The sequence below is a fragment of the Canis lupus genome, chromosome 12, assembly GCF_048164855.1.
Source record: "Canis lupus baileyi chromosome 12, mCanLup2.hap1, whole genome shotgun sequence".
NCBI lineage: Eukaryota > Metazoa > Chordata > Mammalia > Carnivora > Canidae > Canis > Canis lupus.
The window spans coordinates 7,626,799-7,645,425 of record NC_132849.1 but is presented as its reverse complement, the minus strand read 5'-3'; the positions used below and the strand labels follow the sequence as shown (position 1 = coordinate 7,645,425).

At 47.2% G+C, this 18,627-nt stretch overlaps 1 protein-coding gene across 29 annotated transcripts in view; it reads left to right on the top strand.

The window, feature by feature from the left end:
* The window catches only part of PDE4DIP (phosphodiesterase 4D interacting protein), a 223,239-nt gene that overhangs the window by 203,271 nt on the left and 1,341 nt on the right, over nt 1-18,627 (top strand). For 15 of the 29 annotated variants that reach the window (XM_072769527.1, XM_072769523.1, XM_072769526.1 and 12 more), the window contains 13 exons: nt 71-322; nt 1,464-1,595; nt 2,282-2,401; nt 3,792-3,981; nt 4,836-4,960; nt 8,846-9,058; nt 12,503-12,619; nt 13,760-13,986; nt 15,358-15,498; nt 16,815-16,953; nt 17,248-17,294; nt 17,568-17,594; nt 18,191-18,242. In XM_072769527.1, coding sequence (XP_072625628.1) covers nt 71-322; nt 1,464-1,595; nt 2,282-2,401; nt 3,792-3,981; nt 4,836-4,960; nt 8,846-9,058; nt 12,503-12,619; nt 13,760-13,986; nt 15,358-15,498; nt 16,815-16,953; nt 17,248-17,294; nt 17,568-17,594; nt 18,191-18,242 — 1,782 coding nt within the window. Of the gene's footprint in view, nt 1-70; nt 323-1,463; nt 1,596-2,281; nt 2,402-3,791; nt 3,982-4,835; nt 4,961-8,845; nt 9,059-12,502; nt 12,620-13,759; nt 13,987-15,357; nt 15,499-16,814; nt 16,954-17,247; nt 17,295-17,567; nt 17,595-18,163; nt 18,249-18,627 lie in introns of those variants that run through there. The other 14 variants (XM_072769538.1, XM_072769553.1, XM_072769529.1 and 11 more) reach the window with 4 other exon arrangements.

Below are 18,627 nucleotides of genomic sequence, written 5' to 3'. Positions count from 1 at the left end.
AATCCCACACTTCCTTGCTGGTCCTTCCCTTCCAATATTCTCTTCCTCACTCACATTTCTTTCTGCCCAGGTGTCAGCACCGTCCATCCTGCTTCCACAGCTGCATTGCCAAGCAACCATTTAGAAGCCAACTCTTCCCAATATCTCAACCCTGCCCAGCCCCACTCTCCTCCAACTGGCAGCACAGAATTGGGCAGAATCCTGGAGCCTGGCTACCTGGGTAGCGGCAGCCAGTGGGATGTGATGAGGCCTCAGAAGGGGAGTGTATCAGGCGACTTATCCTCAGGATCCTCTGTGTGTCAGCTTAACTCCAAACCCACAGGTAAAACATGAAGCTGAGAGGGTCGGCCTGTGAGATGAAATCTCACTTAAAGTCTACCCCTCTGCTACATGGGCAGGGGCATTTTTCATTTCTCTAGTCCCTGACTCACCAAGTAGGGGTAAAATGAAAGGGCCTGATCAGTGCTGGATCTTTCTACATGCCTCCCTGCAGCCTCCCTGCCCAGGGTGTCAGTACTATTTAGAGGCCTGGAAAAGTCAGGGACGTACCTTGTGCTCTCACATTCATGTCATTCACTACACAGAAGAAGTTTATATACATGTCTGTTTACCTTACGCCTTCTCTCTAAGGCTGGAGGAAGGGCTTAATGCCTTGTTAAGAAGTGCTCAGAGGCACCTGGTTGTCTCAGTGGTGGAGTGTCTGCCTTTGGCTCAGGTGGTGGTCCTGGGTCCTCAATGCAGGGAGCCTGCTTCTCCCTCTGCCTATGTCTCTCTCTCTGTCTCTCATGAATGAATAAATAAAAAATATCTTTAAAAAAAAGTGTTCAGTCAAGTATCAGTGAGAGGAATGGTATCAGGATAGAGTGAGGTCTTCCCCACTGCACTCAGGTGAGAAAGTCATACTCAGGAGGTCACCACACCTTTTCAGATACTTCAGTTATTTTTCTAAACCACATGGAACTTCCTTATATTCCCCACTTATACTGGTCACTCTACACTTACACTTAAAACTCCCTCATGCTTTGGGGCACCCAGCTGTCTCAGTGGATGAAGTGTCTGCCTTTGGCTCAGGTCATGATCTCAGGAATCCGGAGATTAAGCCCCACATTGGGCTCCCTGCTCAGCAGGGAGTCTACTTCTCCCTCTGCCTTTCCTCCACTGCTCATGCTCGCTCGCTCTCTCAAATTAAAAAATAAACAAATCTTTAAAACTCCCTCAGATTTTCTGTGTGTAGGAGAAGCCCTGTGGGAGGCATGCTTAGTGCCAGGCTGTCCTGGGTTAGAAAACCAGTTTACTCTTTAAGCAAAGTCACTGAGTTCCTGAGTGCCCATGTGAGAAAAGGCGGTTGGTGGAAAGATGCAGAAATGCTTAGGAATCCTGCTGAGGGGCCACTGGCCAGGCCCCGCCAGTGACCAGGATTCTCCATCTCCCACCTCTTTCCTCTCCTGGTGGGATGGCTGCAGGGGCTGACCTGCTAGAAGAACATCTTGGTGAAATCCGGAACCTGCGCCAGCGCCTAGAGGAGTCCATCTGCATCAATGATCGCCTGCGGGAACAGCTGGAACACCGGCTCAGCTGCACAGCACGTGGCAATGGTAGGAGAGGCCCAGAACCACCCATGTCTGGGCATGATTGGGGGACTTCTGAAGGGAGGGCTGAGCTTCACGCTTTTCAAAGCGTCATGTTAGGCTTTACTCTACTTGCTCCTTCCAAACTGTCCAGCAAGTCAGGTGGGGCAGATATTCTTATCCTCGCTTTGTAGATAGACTGGAGCTAAGAGGGAACTTTCCTCATGGCAGAACTAACAAGGTATGTCCACAGAGTGTCTGACTTCTCATCCCGTCCTTAATCTGCTCATGCAACTGCCTGCTGACCTCTCTGTGCCTTGTCATGGGATTGGCAAATGGTAGAGCCAGGCCAGCCAGGGCCCTCCCCCAGCCACTTACTGAGGTGGCCTTTCTCCTCACAGTCTCTTCTCAAGCTGCTGTCACTTGGAGGTCATTCCTTCTATACAACCTGGTCCGGCCCACAGCAGAGCAGCAACTATTGCGGGGCAGGAGCCCCAGGTGCAGCTAGGGCATGTTGTAGTGCCCGCACAGAACCCACTGGAGGAGGCACACAGAAACCAGGCATTCAGCCCACTGGGGTTTGGGTCCAGGCCTCAAGTACCCAAGCATTTCTGCTAGGTTGAAATAGTATTTCTGGAGGTACAAGATGGGTAACTTCTGAAAGCATCTGTTACCCAAATGTGTAACTTGTCTGTTTGTACTTTCTGGGACAGGATCCACCTCTAATTTCTACAGTCCTGGCCTGGAACCCACACCTCAGCTCTACAATGAGAACAGAGTCCTTAAGGAAGAAAACCGGAGCCTTCAGGCTCAGCTGAGTCATGTTTCTAGAGGTGGGTGGTAAAAGCCAGAAGAAACTGTGCTCATTCCTGTTCCCCGTCCTCCTGATCATACCAGTCACCACTTGGAGAAGCCCCAAGAGGATGATGGAATCAACACCTAATCTGCTAACCCAAAATCTCCGGGCTATTCTCAGTCTAGAAGGGACTTCTCTCTGAGAGGTTAGGGCCCTCACATTCTGAGGCTCCAGGAACAAATAGCTCTAGGAAATCCACCACCTTCATGCAACCCTAGATATTCAGATATTCAGTCATTAGTTATGAAACTGGATACTGGTTAAGTGTCTGCTCTACCTGTCCAGAATTTACTACAGCTTCCAGTGTCTCTCCCGGCACTGATCTTTCATCCCTGTCTCCTCACTACCTCTTCTCACATGCTCCTTCCAGGCTCCTCTCTGCTCAGAACTCTCAGGACTCTGAATTTGGAGGTGTCAGCAGAATGTCCTCCAGAACTTTCCCAACACTCTCCGATGGGAATCCAAAGGGGAGAGGACATCATTTCTCTGTGACCTGTGGGGTAGCTGAGCTTAGTGTCAATTGACTTGGTCAAATCAATATATTCTCAACAACAAATTATATTTATCTTCAAATGTTTATTAAAAAGCCATGAAAGACTAATAGTTTCCTAAAGCATTAAGCTCAGAATGAAAGAATGCTTGTGGAATGGGAAGAGACATCAAGTGTCTATTTTGAAATTTGCCTCTTCAGAGCAGGAAGGTGTGAGGGGAAAAGTCACTGATGGGGAAGTAACATGACTTCAAAGATAAGAGAGAAGGCACAGCTGTGAAACCACCATTGCATGCCAGGACAGGCTAGCACAGACCTCACTGGGGAGAAAATACCCAGATGTAAACAAGCATAGTCGGCCAGGTCCCGGGACTCCCCCTGCCCCTACCCCCCGAAGGACTGACAGCACCTGCAGTTTGATTCTCAGAGTCCCTGTCAATGTCTCTGAGAAACCATGGAGATCATTTAGATGCCACAGGGCCAGAAAAGAACAGACTTCCCTGTTGTCAAATTGACAAATGTAAAATATTCTAAAAACCCGTAGATGAGACATCTTGATGTTGATCTTTGGCAAAATTCAAGAACAGGTTATATCACAGAGGGTGCATGAGCTTAGAAAATAGCGAGCGTTAGAAACCAGAGTGTTTTCTCTCAAAGCAGGGTAGACCTTATTAAATCAGAGGATCAGAGGCAGTGCAAAGATGAGGCTGCACCTTCCCCCAGGTGTGTGGATGTAGTCAGCTGATGCCTTCTGCCTCCCGCAGCAGCTGCGGCAAGCGCTGGTTTCCCTGTTGCCTGTGTCAGGATGGAGGAGCTTGGGCTAGTCCTGATCACCTCTGGCCCCACACTGTAAATACACCTTTGTTCTGCTCACCAGAGCGCTCCCAGGAGACAGAATGCCTGAGGGAGGCTCTACTGTCCTCTCAATCCCGCCTTCAAGAGCTGGAAATGGAGCTAGAGCACCAAAAGGAGGAACGGCAGCAGCTTTTGGAAGACTTGAAGGAGAAGCAGCAGGAGATCTTGCACTTCCAGGAGGAGCGCCTGTCCCTCCAGGAGAAAGACTCTAGGTAAGATGGAGCCCAGCGAGAAGGAAGGTAGCCCTGTTTTCAGATTTAGAAGAGCGGAGAATGGCAAGACTGGTATTGGTGCCTTTCAGGACCCTCAGTTTCCCACCTGCTATTCCTGAATTATGGATGACTTTGAGGAGAGAGAAGGACTTCTCTGGGGATGCCTTTTTCACTCCAAAGTTGGGAGAGTAAGACCCTATTTTAGAAGGTTTCAGCATATCCCGGGCACCTGGGTGGCTCGGTCGATTAAGCACCTGGCTCTCGATTTTGGCTCCAGTCATGATCTCGGAGTCCTGAGAATGAGCCCTGTGTTGGGCTCAGTGCTCAGCTCAGAGTTTGCTTGGAATTCCCTCTTCCTTTCCCTCCTCCTCTGCCCCTCCTACTGCTTGCAGCACTTCATGCTCTCACTCTCTCAAATAAATAAATAAATCTTTAAAAAAAATTTTCAGCATATCAATTCTAGAGAAAAAATGTACTCATCCTTCCAGTTGGTTTAAGGATATTAGTCTTAGCATAATGTAGGAAGCATCCACACTAGCCGTCATACGCATCCTGGGCATAAACCCTGTGACTTCCTGTCACGGTGAGAAGAGCACCACAGGCACAGCAAGAATATGGAGCTTGTGTGTCTGCTCCCAGTGAATGTAGCTAATGGCATGACTTCAAGCAAAGTTACTGCAACCTCTCAGAGCCTCTGCTTCCACATCTGTAAAATAAAAGTAATGGTCTTCATGACCCCGGGGCTGATGTCTAGGGCAAAAACACTGTGGTGCAGAGGCTGGCTGGATGGCTGGTTGCCCTTGGAGTGGCCAGCGGCCCTGGCAGTTCAGCAGGCCCTTGCCTCTTCCCTGCAGGCTGCAGCGTAAGCTGGCCCTACTGCAGCAACAGTGTGAAGAGAAACAGCAGCTCTTCCAGTCCCTCCAGTCAGAGCTACAGATCTATGAGGCGCTTTATGGCAGTTCCAAGAAGGGTCTGAAAGGTAAGTGTTTCCCCTGCCCTGTGAGCTCACTGCCCCTTGCTTGGGATCCCCATGAGGTCCTTACCCTGGGAGTTGTAGAGCTCTGGAAAGCTACAGAGTACTGCCTAGAAAATCCCAGCCAGGTCTGGGCTTCCCAATAAGAAGAGAAGGAGTCTCTTATGCCCAAAGCCCAGAGGTTGCTGACATGAGCAAGGTCCAACTGAGAAATCTTTATAAGTAGGCCAGAAGAGTCCAACTCTATCTACCTAGATGGCCAGAGAAATGATCAAAGCCCAGATTATACAGTGATTTTTTTTTAATTAAAAAAACTGTCCTGATGACACCATCATGTGAGAAAGTCTTTAATATTGTGAGTAATACATATTGACCATCCATGCAACCAGGATAACAGGCAACCTGCTCCCACCCTGACCCATTCCCCACGGAGAAAATGAAAGGATCCAAAACAATATTTACAGAAATACTTCTAATAGAATCTAAATTTCAAGCCTGGATTTAAATTTTAAACTGTTTTATTGAGGACTTTTGCCACATGCTAAAATACTGATCTAACATTTGAGAATCACCTTCTTTTTCCCCATTGTTCTTCAAATGGGGGAAGGTATTCTAAACATCAAGTTAATGACTCCAACCAGGCTGGAACAGAGGACTGACATCAATATGATGAAATTTAGAAAAGATTAAAAAAAAAAAAACAAAACACCTGAGCTTGATTAAAAATATCAGTGGTAGAAGTACAGGATGATGAGGCCTGACTCTTTAGCCATCTGTGGGCTTGAGGTTGAGGAGTTAGAAACTCGCTGCAACAAGGAACTTGTAGGTCAAGGTTTGCTACAAAAGCCAACCCAAACTGAGACCACGGTAGGGTAAGAGTGGTGTCCATATGGAAAGACTATGTCGGAAATATGGAAATATTGTTAGATTTTGGGGCGCCATCTTGTAAAAGGGACATTGACAAACCAGGGAACAGAGTGATGACAGGGGTCACCATGCTGAGGGACCTGAAATCTCAAACTGATTGAAGAAACTAATTTTTGGCCTGGAAAAGATCACAAGGAGATAAGAACTGGCTTTAAATATTTGAAGAACTAAAAATAAATAAATAAATAAATAAATAAATAAATAAATAAATAAATAAATAAATATTTGAAGAACTATCAGGTGAAAAAGAGATGATGTGTTTGGTGTCCCTTCAGATGGCTGAACACCAGTCAAAGGCTGAGTGAAGGACAGTGGAATTTTGACTTACTTAATTATGCCTTCCTTATCACTAGAGCCTTCAAGTGATGAAATTGCTAGTTTGTGAAGGAATAAGCTTCCAATCCAAGCTCCCTTTGAATAGAAAGGGATGACTTGTCAGGAATCCCATAAAAGCATCTCTTGCTTTGGATGGGATGTTGGCTCTCGAAGCCTTTCAGTTCTAATTTTTTTTTCATTCTATGTTTAAAAATTCTTTAAGCAATATAGAATTTTCAATATCCAGCCAAATTTGAATTTTCATAAAACCTGATTGGATTTCCTAATGGGCTGATGAGAAGGTGAACCAGAACTTGAAGAAGTGTCAGGGACACTGCAGGCTGAGCAATAGCTAGTGTGCACTCATGGGAGCGTTGGATCAGGGAGTGTGAGGAGTCAGGTCAGTTGATGGAACAGATGATGCCAATATATAGAGGACCTACAAGGTACAGTGACAGTTTACATTCTACGTAGCAGGCCATGGAAAGTGCATATGTTTTTCCAAGCAAAACAGGTACTTGACAGGAACAGAACTCTCCAACGATAGGACTGGTGGGACATGCTGAAGTTGGGAGACATTCCAATCAGGGAAGCTCACTGTATGGGTGCAATGATTGGGCATTTATTTATGTATGTCAGGAGAGGCTGATCTAAGGTGCTGTTGGGAAGATACAAAGGAATGGATAGAATGGCAATTTTTTAAAGAAAAACAAGCAAAACTGTGAGAATTTGGATGTAGGAAAGAAAGACAGGAAGGAGCTTCATGGAACTTCGGGGTTGATATCTAGAAAATACTTCATCCTGACTACATGCCTTTCATGCCTTGCTCCATTCTTACAGGTATTTAAGGAGTCATTTCTTTTTTTCATTTTTTTTTAAATTTTTTTATTTATTTATGATAGTCACAGAGAGAGAGAGAGAGAGAGGCAGAGACATAGGCAGAGGGAGAAGCAGGCTCCATGCACCGGGAGCCCGACGTGGGATTCAATCCCGGGTCTCCAGGATCGCACCCTGGGCCAAAGGCAGGTGCTAAACCGCTGCGCCACCCAGGGATCCCTAAGGAGTCATTTCAAAGCTACTACCACCAAGCCTCCATAATCCTTAATTTTATAATCCCATGAGAACTGTGAATTCTGTGAAATCTCTTTCATATATTCATTTGGTCACAAAACCTATCTGAACTGACCAAAGGGGTATTCACAGCCATTACTTATCCCACTCAGTGACACTGTTCATCTGGCTCATCACAGAAATGTGAATGTGTTCGACCAAAGGCCTGTGGCCCAGATGCAACCAGATGCATGTGCTATTTATGATAGATGGTATATAGGTCCTATTGCCTTTCTAAGCAACAAAACAAATTCTACTCATTGCAATATATTTGGCTTCAAGCTTTCAGGTAAGAGAGGTGGTCTTGTAGAATATTTCTCAGCTGTCTTCATCCCCAGTATGAAGAAACAGACTGTGTTTGGCAAATGAAGGCACCCTCCCCGTCCCCTCCAAAAAAAAGCAAAACCATGGAGAAGTGGAACCATCCAGTGAGCTGGCACTTCTGGCCTCCAGTGAAGACTCCCATTTCTACGTACTGCCAAAGGCCTGGCACTCTCCTCTTCTTCTCTTCCATGACTCCTGAGCATGGTGGCATCAACTCTCCTTCTCCCTCATCCCCTGCCCTTCTCTAGTCCAGTGGTGACCCCCGATCTTAGAAGACCCTGCTCTCGGGATCCCTGGGTGGCGCAGCGGTTTGGCGCCTGCCTTTGGCTCAGGGCGCGATCCTGGAGACCCGGGATCGAATCCCACGTCCGGCTCCCGGTGCATGGAGCCTGCTTCTCCCTCTGCCTGTGTCTCTGCCTCTCTCTCTCTCTGTGACTATCATAAATAAATAAAAAAATTAAAAAAAAAAAAAAGAAGACCCTGCTCTCTGGCCTGTAGGTCTAGGGTTCCTGTGGAAGCAGAATAATACTAGGCTTGACCTCTGATCCAAGGCTCTCTGGCTGCATGTGGGTCACATGAGCCTCAAGAAAATTCCAATGTGTGGTATCTCAACTCAATGTGAGCCAGGAAAAGTGGTAGCTGCATCCCAGTTGTGTGGCCTGGGTCCCTGAGAGGACAGTGGGGTCCTGAGCAGAGAGGGATATCACAGAGGAGTGTTTTAACAGATGCTTGTGATGTAGTTCTGGAATACAGGTGAGGTTGGGTGAGGTGAGGTCTGGAGCTGACAGCCAAGAAAGAATTCTTGAGATGTCTTTGGTGCAAAATGTCTTTGGTTTTATTAAAGCTGGGGACAGGACCCCTCTGCAGGAGCAGCTGCCCCAGGGTTGTGAGGGGTTGCTGATTAAATACTTGGGAGTTGAGGGAGATTAGGAAAAGGGAGGTTTCTAGAGGATTTTCATATGTTAAAGAAGACATACTTGGAGGCCATGCAGTTGTCAAGTTGAGGTTGTTTTTCCTTCTAGCAAAGCATTACCATTAAGATTTTTTGGAGCATCATGGAGGAATGTCACACAAATCCCATCCAGGATTATGTGGATTGGAGAAGGGGGTAGTTTACCGGGTGTCAGTTTGTGCTTTTTCCTCAGCTAGACTTCTGCTCCCTCATCATTTGGAAATGCTTGGATCCATGTCACCATACACCTCCTCTCCTTTCAGCTTCCACTTGGGATGCCTATCACCAGGTCCCTTTGAGCAGTGACTTGAGCCACCTGGTGGCAGAGATCCGAGCTTTGCGAGGGCAGCTGGAGCAAAGCATACAGGTGAATAACTGTCTGCGACTGCAGCTGGAGCAGCAGCTGGATGGCGGAAGGAGCAAAACCAGCCTCAGTCCCTCTTCCACCAGCCAGGAGGACCCTGGAGACAAGCAAGGTAGGAAGGACAAGGGGACCTATAGTGAGCAGGGCAGTCACGAGGATGTCACTGGTCAAAGGGACCGACTTACCTCTTCCACACTCCTTGGGGTCAGGGTGAAATGGGAGCTTTGGGAGAAAGCATGGGATTTAGGATCACAGCTGGCTCCAGATTCTGAGTTTGCCACTACAGGTTGCTTGCCTTGGGCAAGGTGTTTGAAGCCCTCAGGTACTTAAGCCTTAGTTTTCTCCTCTTCAAGATGAAGATGATAATCATATAGACGTTGTATGTCATTTGGAGCATGACATGAAATCACTTACAAGTGCCTGACACAAGAATTGCTCAACAGTAACTAGCTGTGTATGTTAACGTATATTCCTTGTATTTGGGAAGTGCTTTAAAATGTACCATTGATGGGGGAACACAGGGCTAGCTGAGGACAAGGCACGAGCCTGGGGCAGCACATTGACAAGTCCTTGAAACAGGCAAAGGGACTTTCCTCTGCGGACTCAACTGCCTCAATGTTCATACTTTCAGCGGTTTAGCGCGCTGCCTTCAGCCCAGGGCGTGATTCTGGAGACTGGGGATAGAGTCCCTCGTCAGGCTCCCTGCATGGAGCCTGCTTCTCCCTCTGCCTGTGTCTGTACCTCTCTCTGTGTCTCTCACAAATAAATAAATAAAATCTTAAAAAAAAAAAAAAACTTTGCTAAGGGCAAAGGGCAATCTTAGCCAAACCCCCAGGAGCCTGTAAGACTACCTTAACATAGAAAAATTCCTTAAAAAAAAAAAAAAGAAAGAAAGAAAGAAAAATTCCTTTAGAAATTTCCTTTATTTTATTTTTTTTTTAAATTTTATTTATTTATGATAGTCACAGAGAGAGAGAGAGAGGCAGAGACACAGGCAGAGGGAGAAGCAGGCCCCATGCACCAGGAGCCTGACAGGGGGATTCGATCCCGGGTCTCCAGGATCTTGCCCTGGGCCAAAGGCAGGCGCTAAACCACTGCACCACCCAGGGATCCCTAGAAATTTCCTTTATCTCTAAACCCCCAAGATACATGTTGGCAATCATCCCCCAAGCACATGGCCCACCCATATACATCTGAAGGGTCTCATGACTCAGGGTTTATTAGACGTTAATAAGTGACCTCTTCCCAACAATAGCTAGCCCCCTCAAGGTCCTGGAGAGCTTGCTTCCAAAATTCCTTAGATAGTAAACTATCCTCAAACCCCTCCCAACTCCCAGGGATATATAATCAGCCATCCCTCACAGGCCTGGGGCAGCAGCTCTTCCTCCCCAAGGGTTCTGTCCTGTGCTTTAATAAAACCACCATTTTGCACCAAAGATGTCTCAAGAATTCTTTCTTGGTCATCAGCTCCGGACCTCATCTATATTCCAAAACTTCATCACCATGAATTTTCAAACAATTTTTCAAACTGTTTCATCCAAGGAAAGGGAGGTTTTACTCTCAGTATTTCACATGGGAAAATTCTGGCATTGAGACCTTAACTGGAATCCTAAGGTTTGCAGCCAGAGGTTTGGATTTCCAGCCCGTCCTTCGTCCTCACTGTGCTCTGTGTCAGTATCGCTGGCCTCCCATTCTCTAATTTTGAGGGGAACTCAGCTGGGAGGAAACCATTCCTGCCCCCGGGGCAGTCCTGGCTGTGGAAAAGCACTGACCGGACAATTATCTTATTTGTCAAATGAAGGTGACTGCTTCTGAGATCATGCATTGTGGCCATTAAATAAGAACGAGTTAAAAAATAATAAATAGGGATCCCTGGGTGGCGCAGCGGTTTGGCGCCTGCCTTTGGCCCAGGGCGCGATCCTGGAGACCCGGGATCGAATCCCACTTCAGGCTTCCGGTGCATGGAGCCTGCTTCTCCCTCTGCCTGTATCTCTGCCTGTATCTCTGCCTCTCTCTCTCTCTCTCTCTCTGTGTGACTATCATAAATAAATAAAAATTAAAAAATAATAATAATAAATAAATAAATAAATACATACATACATACATACATACATACATACATACATACATACGAGTTGCGTGGGCTGCCGAGCATCTTGCCTGGCCTGTAGAAACTGCTGGGCTGCATTAGGTGGATCCCTGGCTCTCCTCAGGCTGCCACAATGGTTGTAGTGTTCAGTTGTGATTCCCAACTTTCCCCTCTCACTGTGTCCCCACGACACCAGCCGGGATTTAGTACCGGTGACGCCACGGCTTCTCCTGCTCCTCACCCAGCACAGACACCTGGCCTGGAAAGCTGGTTCTAAACCACCTTTGCCTGAGCAGGATCGTTCCGGTCTTCTCTGTGATATTTTCCACTTCCTCCACTGGAGGGTTGCTGCCTGGTGTCCAGGAGGGGATCTCTAGCGCACCATGGCTTCTGTCTCTACTCTTCTCATCCTACTACATTTTTTCCAGCACTAACTCAGGATGGTGATTGGAATGCTAGTTTAATTGGTGACAAATCAATTCATTCTTTGATCCAGTAATTTTGATACATATATTACAAAAATGTGATGTGGGAAAATTGGGGTTCGGAGCTGACAGCCAAGAAAGAACTCTTGACACATTTTTGGTGCAATAAGGTGTTTGTATTATAGCATGGGGACAAAACTTGTGGGCAGAAAGAGCTGGACTGAAGCTGTGAGGAACCATTGATTATATACTTTGGAGTTGGCAGAGGTAAAGGCAAAGGGATGTTTCCAAAAGGATTTTCATATGCTAAAGAAGACTCAGAGGATACCGGAGGCCTGGCTATTGTCAAGCTTAGACTGTTTTTCCCCCTAGCAAGTCATTAACATTAAGACAGTTGGGAGTTCCTGAACTACTGTCCTGTTCTGCCTGCCTCAAGTATTTGTCAGTGAGCTGCAGGTTATAAGGAAATCTTTTTAGTTTTATCTACATTTATTTTGCCTTTGTTTTCCACATCATATGTACACATATTTATATTTAGTTACAAATCATTGTATTAGGGATGCCTGGGTGGCTCAGTGGTTGAGTGTGTGCCTTGGGCTCAGGTCATGATCCTGCATCCAGGGATGGAGTCCCTCATTAGGCTCCCCACAGAGAATCTGCTTCTCCCTCTGCCTGTGTCTCTGCCTCTCATGAATAAATAAATAAAATCTTAAAAAAAAAAAAAAAAACCTGCAAGGCGTTGTATTAGAAATTGCACGCAGAAATATATTCAAAACACAGGTTAGAAAAATGTACCTAGAAATTTTTCAAACCAGAAGTTGCTTCTCATGGAACACACTTCCACTAAAGGAACGTGTTTTTGTTCCAAACTAAGGGATTTTTTTTTGCTGTCACTTACAATCCTGGTCTGTGAGTGAGGATCATATGAGATGAATCACGCTGCCTTAGATATCTGCTGGTGAAGACTAGGCTGTGCATGGGGCTTGATGAGTAGTGTGTTCTGGGGATCCTGAAAATTGTTCTTCTTCTCTTTCCACCCTAGACTCAATTGCTTCCCCTCCAGTCCGAGATGTTGGCATGAATTCTCCAGCTCTCATGTTCCCTAGCTCTTCTCCTGCTGCTCCAGGCTCAGAGACAGCTATTTTCAATAGGATAAATGGTAAGTATGGCAACTGAAGAATTCAGGGACTGATGATGGGAAGTTATTAATGCAAGTAACCTTGGTTACTAATGGACACATTATCTGATTGGAGAGATTTTTCTCCCCGGGTCCCGAGGTCTTTAGCCCTACTCATTGCACCTTCTGTGGCCACGTTTCTTGCCATTATCCCTCCTGTGGTTTTCCTTTGGCTCTGTTGTGCTTCATTGCACTTTAATCTTTCTCCTTGTAAGTGCTCTCTGCAGTCAGCTTAATTTCTTTGTCTGTGTCTTCCTAACCTGAGATTTAAAATTTTTTATTCGAATACTATTTGTCCTGGATATTTCATTTGTCAATAAGGATTTGGCTCCCCTCAATTTTATCATTATGAGATGATGTAAGAAAGACTGGAAAAACAGAACCCAGAAATCTATGGGCTTGGCACCTTGCTTGTATCTTCCTGTATGATGAAGTTTTGGAATATAGGTGAGGTCTGGAGCTGATGACCAAGAAAGAATTCTTGAGATGTCTTTGGTGCAAAATGGTGGTTTTATTAAAGCACAGGACAGAACCCTTGGGCAGGAAGAGCTGCTGCCCCAGGCCTGTGAGGGATGGCTGATTATATTCCTGGGAGTTGGGAGGGGTTTGAGGATAGTTTTCTATCTAAGGAATTTTGGAAGCAAGCTCTCCAGGACCTTGAGGGGGCTAGCTATTGTTGGGAAAAGGTCACTTATTAACGTCTAATAAACCCTGAGTCATGAGACCCTTCAGATGTATATGGGTGGGCCATGTGCTTGGGGGATGATTGCCAACATGTATCTTGGGGGTTTAGAGATAAAGGAAATTTCTAAAGGAATTTTTATATGCTAAAGTAGGCTTACAGGATCCTAGCGGTCAGGCTAAGATTGCCCTTTGCCTTTAGCAAAGCATGAACATTGAGGCAGTTGTCCATAGAGGAATGTCCCTCTGCCTGTTTCAAGGGCTTGTCAATGTGCTGCCCCAGGCTTGTGCTTTGTTCCCAGCTACTCCTTTGTTACCTCATCACATAGTATCTCTCCTGTTCCTGACCTCTTTGACTACTTGATGTCTCTTTTAGAGTGAAGTGGACTGAGATTATGCTCTTCACTGTGGATTCCATGTTGTTCTGGTTTTGTTTTTCAGAGCTGAATTTGGATGCTTTTCCAGTAATGAAGAACTCTCCCAAGCTGGAGGGCGAAGCTATCGATGGCTCCTTTGCCAATAAGCACGGCCGCCATGTGATTGGCCACATTGATGACTATAGTGCCCTAAGACAGCAGATTGGTGAGGGCAAAGTGCTGGTCAAAAAGATAACAGCACTTGTGAGATCAGCCTACACCCTCCCTAGCCTTGAAACTCAGGCGACAGAGGTAATCACATCATAGGTCTGAGGTCCTCCTCTTCCTTGTGCCCTTTTTCTTTCTGATTTTAGCTCCTTCTCCTGCTGTACATCTCCCACAGTTGAGGATACATCTTATGCTTAACACTCAGCCAGGCCTCTCTTTTCCATCTCCTATCTTCATTATAAACTCTGTTCTGATTGACATTTCCTCTCAGAACCACAGAAAAGCCTGTGCAGCATTGTCATCCTCATCTGTAGAGCATTAGCTGAGCATTGGATGACATGTGGTGCTCTGCTGAGCACCTTTTGGTAGCTTCCTGTCTGATCCAGTCACCCTGGAGCATGGTCATCCATGGGTAGAGTAAAATCACTTAATCAGATGGCTGGAAATTCAAGATTTGCATCCCAATGGGCCTCATGCTGTTAGAAGGGGTGAGAAGCCTGGCAGCCAGGGGACTGCTCTGTGCAAACTGAGCAGGGGAAGGAAGCAGCCAGCAAGCTTTCTCAAAGTACTTCCTTGTTCAGAGAAGTACCAGCTGCTGGGGCAACCCCAATGGCCCAGCCGTTTAGCACTGCCTTCAGCCAGGGGTGTGATCCTGGAGACCCTGGATCGAGTCCCACATCAGGCTCCCTGCATGGAGCCTGCTTCTCCCTCTGCCTGTGTCTCTGCCTCTCTATCTCTCTCTCTGTGTGTGTGTGTGTGTGTGTGTGTGTGTGTGTGTGTGTGTCTGTCATGAGTAAATAAATAAAATCTTTAAAAAAAAAAAAAAAAGTAGTACCAGCTGCTGTGCTAAGCCACTAGAGATACATGGATGTGCAGGGACAACCCTTTCCCCAAGAGCCCCTACCACAGAGAGAAAGCCACACATCCAAGTAAATAAGGACAACAGAGGGTCTGCGCTCCTTGTCAGAAGCCATCCTCTTGAGTTGTGAGGGCAGGAAACAGAGGGTTCATTCTGTGGGGCAAGGAAAGTCACAGGGTCCTGGAGGAACCATTGCGGGGTGCACAGTTTCTCTGGGTGATGGAGGATGACATTCCAGGTCAAGGGAATGGCATCTCAGTCCTTGGAGCTACAAATGGTTCAGCCCAGTTGAAGCAGAGGGTGTGATTTAGGGGTTTGTACAGGGGGTGCCAATGCAAAATCAAGGACCTAAGACTTGAGAGCAAGGAGCAGGACTAGAAGTGATTCTTGCAGTTTGGAGGTCACTGCTGAGGTGGAGATCCTGGGCTTCCGGGTATAAAGGGGTTTCACAGGGTCAGTCAGGCCCGTGTGTGGGTGTTGCACTCATGAAGGAAACTTGAGCCCTGTGCTGGGTGGGGGAGAGAGGGGCAAGACAGTGTGATCTCTCAGCCTCAATGATGTCCAAGACTATCTCCCCCATCTCTACCTTCTCCCAGGTGCCAGGTGGCAAAGGCATCCATGAACTTGGGAGCAGCACCCAAGCCCTGCAGCACGTGCTGGAGGAGTCGGCCTCCCTCCTCAATATGTTCTGGCGAGCGGCCCTGCCAAGCTCCAGCCCTGCCCTGTCTGGCAACATGGTGAGTGGCAGCATCCTTCCCTGCTTCTTCCCCAGATGGCATTCTGCCTCTTTGGTTCCACACGTCCTAAAGGTCAGGAGCTGAACAGTTGAGGTGGGACAGAGGGGCTGTAGAGGAGTGTCCCTGGAGGGAGATGGGTCACCTCTGGTGGCTGCTTGCAGTGCAGCTCTTCCGACACCCCTTCTCCTCCCACCCCCTGCAGAGAGGGAAGGGCACAATATATAGACAGCATTTTGTCTTTCTCTCAAATAAAGAAGTAAAGATCTTAAAAAGAAAGAAAAAGTAAAGGGTGCATGGGTGGTTCATTTACTTAACTGTCTCACTTCTCCCGGGGTCCTGGGATCAAGCCCCACATCAGGCTCCCTGCTCAGTGGGGAGCATACTTCTCCCTCTGCCTCTGCCCGTCCCCCCTGCTCCCTTTCTCTCTCTCTCTCTCTCCCTCTTTATCTCTCTCTCTCTCAAGTAAATAAATACAATCTTTAAGTAAAAATCTTTAAAAAACAATATGGAGAAGGTAGATACACAAGAATGCTGGTGACCCATGAATGTTCAGGTTCTTTTACTTTCTCAACTTACCTGAACTGAAAAGTTTAGGGACATGTGAAAGGGTCAACACCTCCTTTCCCTGTGCTACCCCCACAGAATGTCACCATAAGATGACCAGCCTTTAGCCACCCACTGCATCCCAACCTACAGATTACTTCCACATCTCTGGGACAGGCCCAGGAGAGTCAGCCACCCCCCGACTTATGAAGGGCTCTCAGATATGAGGATTAGATTCTGGTTGGCAGGATCCTGGACAGGAAGGTTTCTCAATCTCCCCCGCCCCTCCCCTGCCCCATCCCCCATGACCATGGGAGCCAAGTTAATATCAATGACACCTTACAGGCTCCAACTATGCCAGTTCCAAGGGAGAGAGTGTTTTGCCATCTTGAAGTTGGTACAAATATTTACAACATGGCAGACTGTATCCGCAGGCATAACATTCCCAAGGAGCAAGTCTTATCCGTGAGGCCAGGGCAGGAGAACGGATGTCAGCCACTAACTGTGAGCTCTGTTCCCCACTGGGAGTTCTGGTATTTCCCTGGAGGCCTGAGTTCATCTCCATGGGGCTCCCAGGTTCGCAGTGTCCTGACCTGATGGGCTCATCCTAAGCTGGCCTCAGCTGGAGGGTTTTAGAGGCTTTCCTGGAGGGAATCCAGTCCAGAAATCATTGAGAAGATTATAGAATCCCACTTTTTATTTTCAAGAGCCACAAAGCATGAGGAGCTTTAGGCTTTCTGACCATTGACAGAGAGCCTCTAATACTTCCCCAGGGACAGGCCATGAAAAAGGAACTTCTGGAACTGAGAACCAAACTGACCAAACAGGAGACCCTCCTTCAGTGCACAGCTGAGCGTCTAAAGACCACCCACCAGCAGAAGGAGAGCATGGAGCAGTTCATCTTCAGCCATTGTGGGTGTCCTGAGCCAGGGGATGGGAGAGGAGATTGGGGGTGCAGTGGGGGAGGGTGTTCCACACTCTCTACTTAGGCTGTGGATGACAAGACAGATTGGGGGGAAGGGGCAGACTGATGTAATGTCCCCAAACCTCCTGTGACAGGAGTCCTTGTGGGTGCAGAGGGAGGGGCAGGTGGGGCAGCAGGAGGCCCTGGGTTGACCTGCCAGAAAGACACACTTTAGAACCCACACCAGGCAAATATGGGCCAAGCTGGTCACTTCTGCCTGCCTGGCTATTTTGTTGTTTCAGTGACCAGGACACATGATGTTTTGAAGAAGGCAAGGACTAATTTGGAGGTAAGGATCCCCTTGCACCAGTCCAAGCCACAGAGCCCAGCCCAAATCTCTCCCCATGTCTTCAGAGTCTGCAGACTTCTGCAGAGTCTGCCGACCCGCTCTGACCTTCCAGGAGAAGATTTCTAGTCCACTTGTAGGACTGGGGTCCTCAATAAGCCTCCTTCCAGCTTCGCTCCCCATCACCTCTCCCGCCCCAGCTCCTCCCCTGCCATCTCGGCTCCTTGTCACTTTGTCACCCTCTTCTCTCCTCTCTACATTTCTTCCCTCCTTTAGGCCAAGTCAGGAATCCGAGGAAAGCAAGTGAGTTGATTCTCAAGGTCAGGGGACATGGGGAGACAGCCTCTGAATCAGCATCCAGGAAAGGGGTGTTGGGGCCAGCTCTAGGGTTTCCCGTAACACTTCTCATTCACTTCATGAACACATGAAAACAAGATGCAATCTAATCGGTTGCTCCACTGCATACTCTATCAGGCTGAGAAGAGCAATTCAATTTTCATACAACTTTTTCCAAAGAAAACCATTGGTTCTTATTGACCTAAAAGCGAATTTGGTAACAAATAAAAATGAAACTTGAGGAGACATGTTACCATATGGCAGGCATTCTGTACATTACCTTAAAATACTAATACATTCCCTAGCAAGTTTGATGATGAATAGCAGGTGGCCTGCAAATCAGAACCTAAACCTTTCACATGGTCTTTAAAGCTCTGCCATGAGCAATGGGGCCTATTCCTAGGATGGTTCCTTGACTGTAACCTGAGAGAATGTTGATCCCACAGCATGAAATGGGTCAGGACATGAGTTCACTCTCCTTTTTTTTTTTTTTTTTTTTTTTTTGGGTGTTAACTCCCTTTTGTTCTTCTCTGCTGACTCCTTTCTTTCCTGAGCCTCTATAGAAGAACACTTACAAGATGGCCTCTGTAAAGCCTTATTCCTGCCCCAGCAAAGGTAACCCTACAGCCCCAAACACGGACTGGCTTCCCCTTGATTGGACATTTCCTCTGCACTTCCCAGAGACCAATGGAAAGGACCTAAGGCCCAGTGTCTAATCCCTGTCCCTGAGGCTTTGGGTGGCCCCTCATCTGTAAGAGGGGGCACTAGACTCAGGGGGTTCTGAGCTCCCTGCTGACTCAGCCCCTTCCTCTCCTCATGAATAAATGGGGTGTGAACTGAACAGGGGACCTCCCTGCACAATGTCCTCTCCTTCCTACAATAGGCTGTTACTACATGTGGATGTGTCATACCAAGCCCTTCTCTGTCTGGGAGGTCACAGAAGGCAACATTTTGCTCCAAGTGACTGGGGATGGAACTGGCCCCTGAAGAGGGAGTGTGG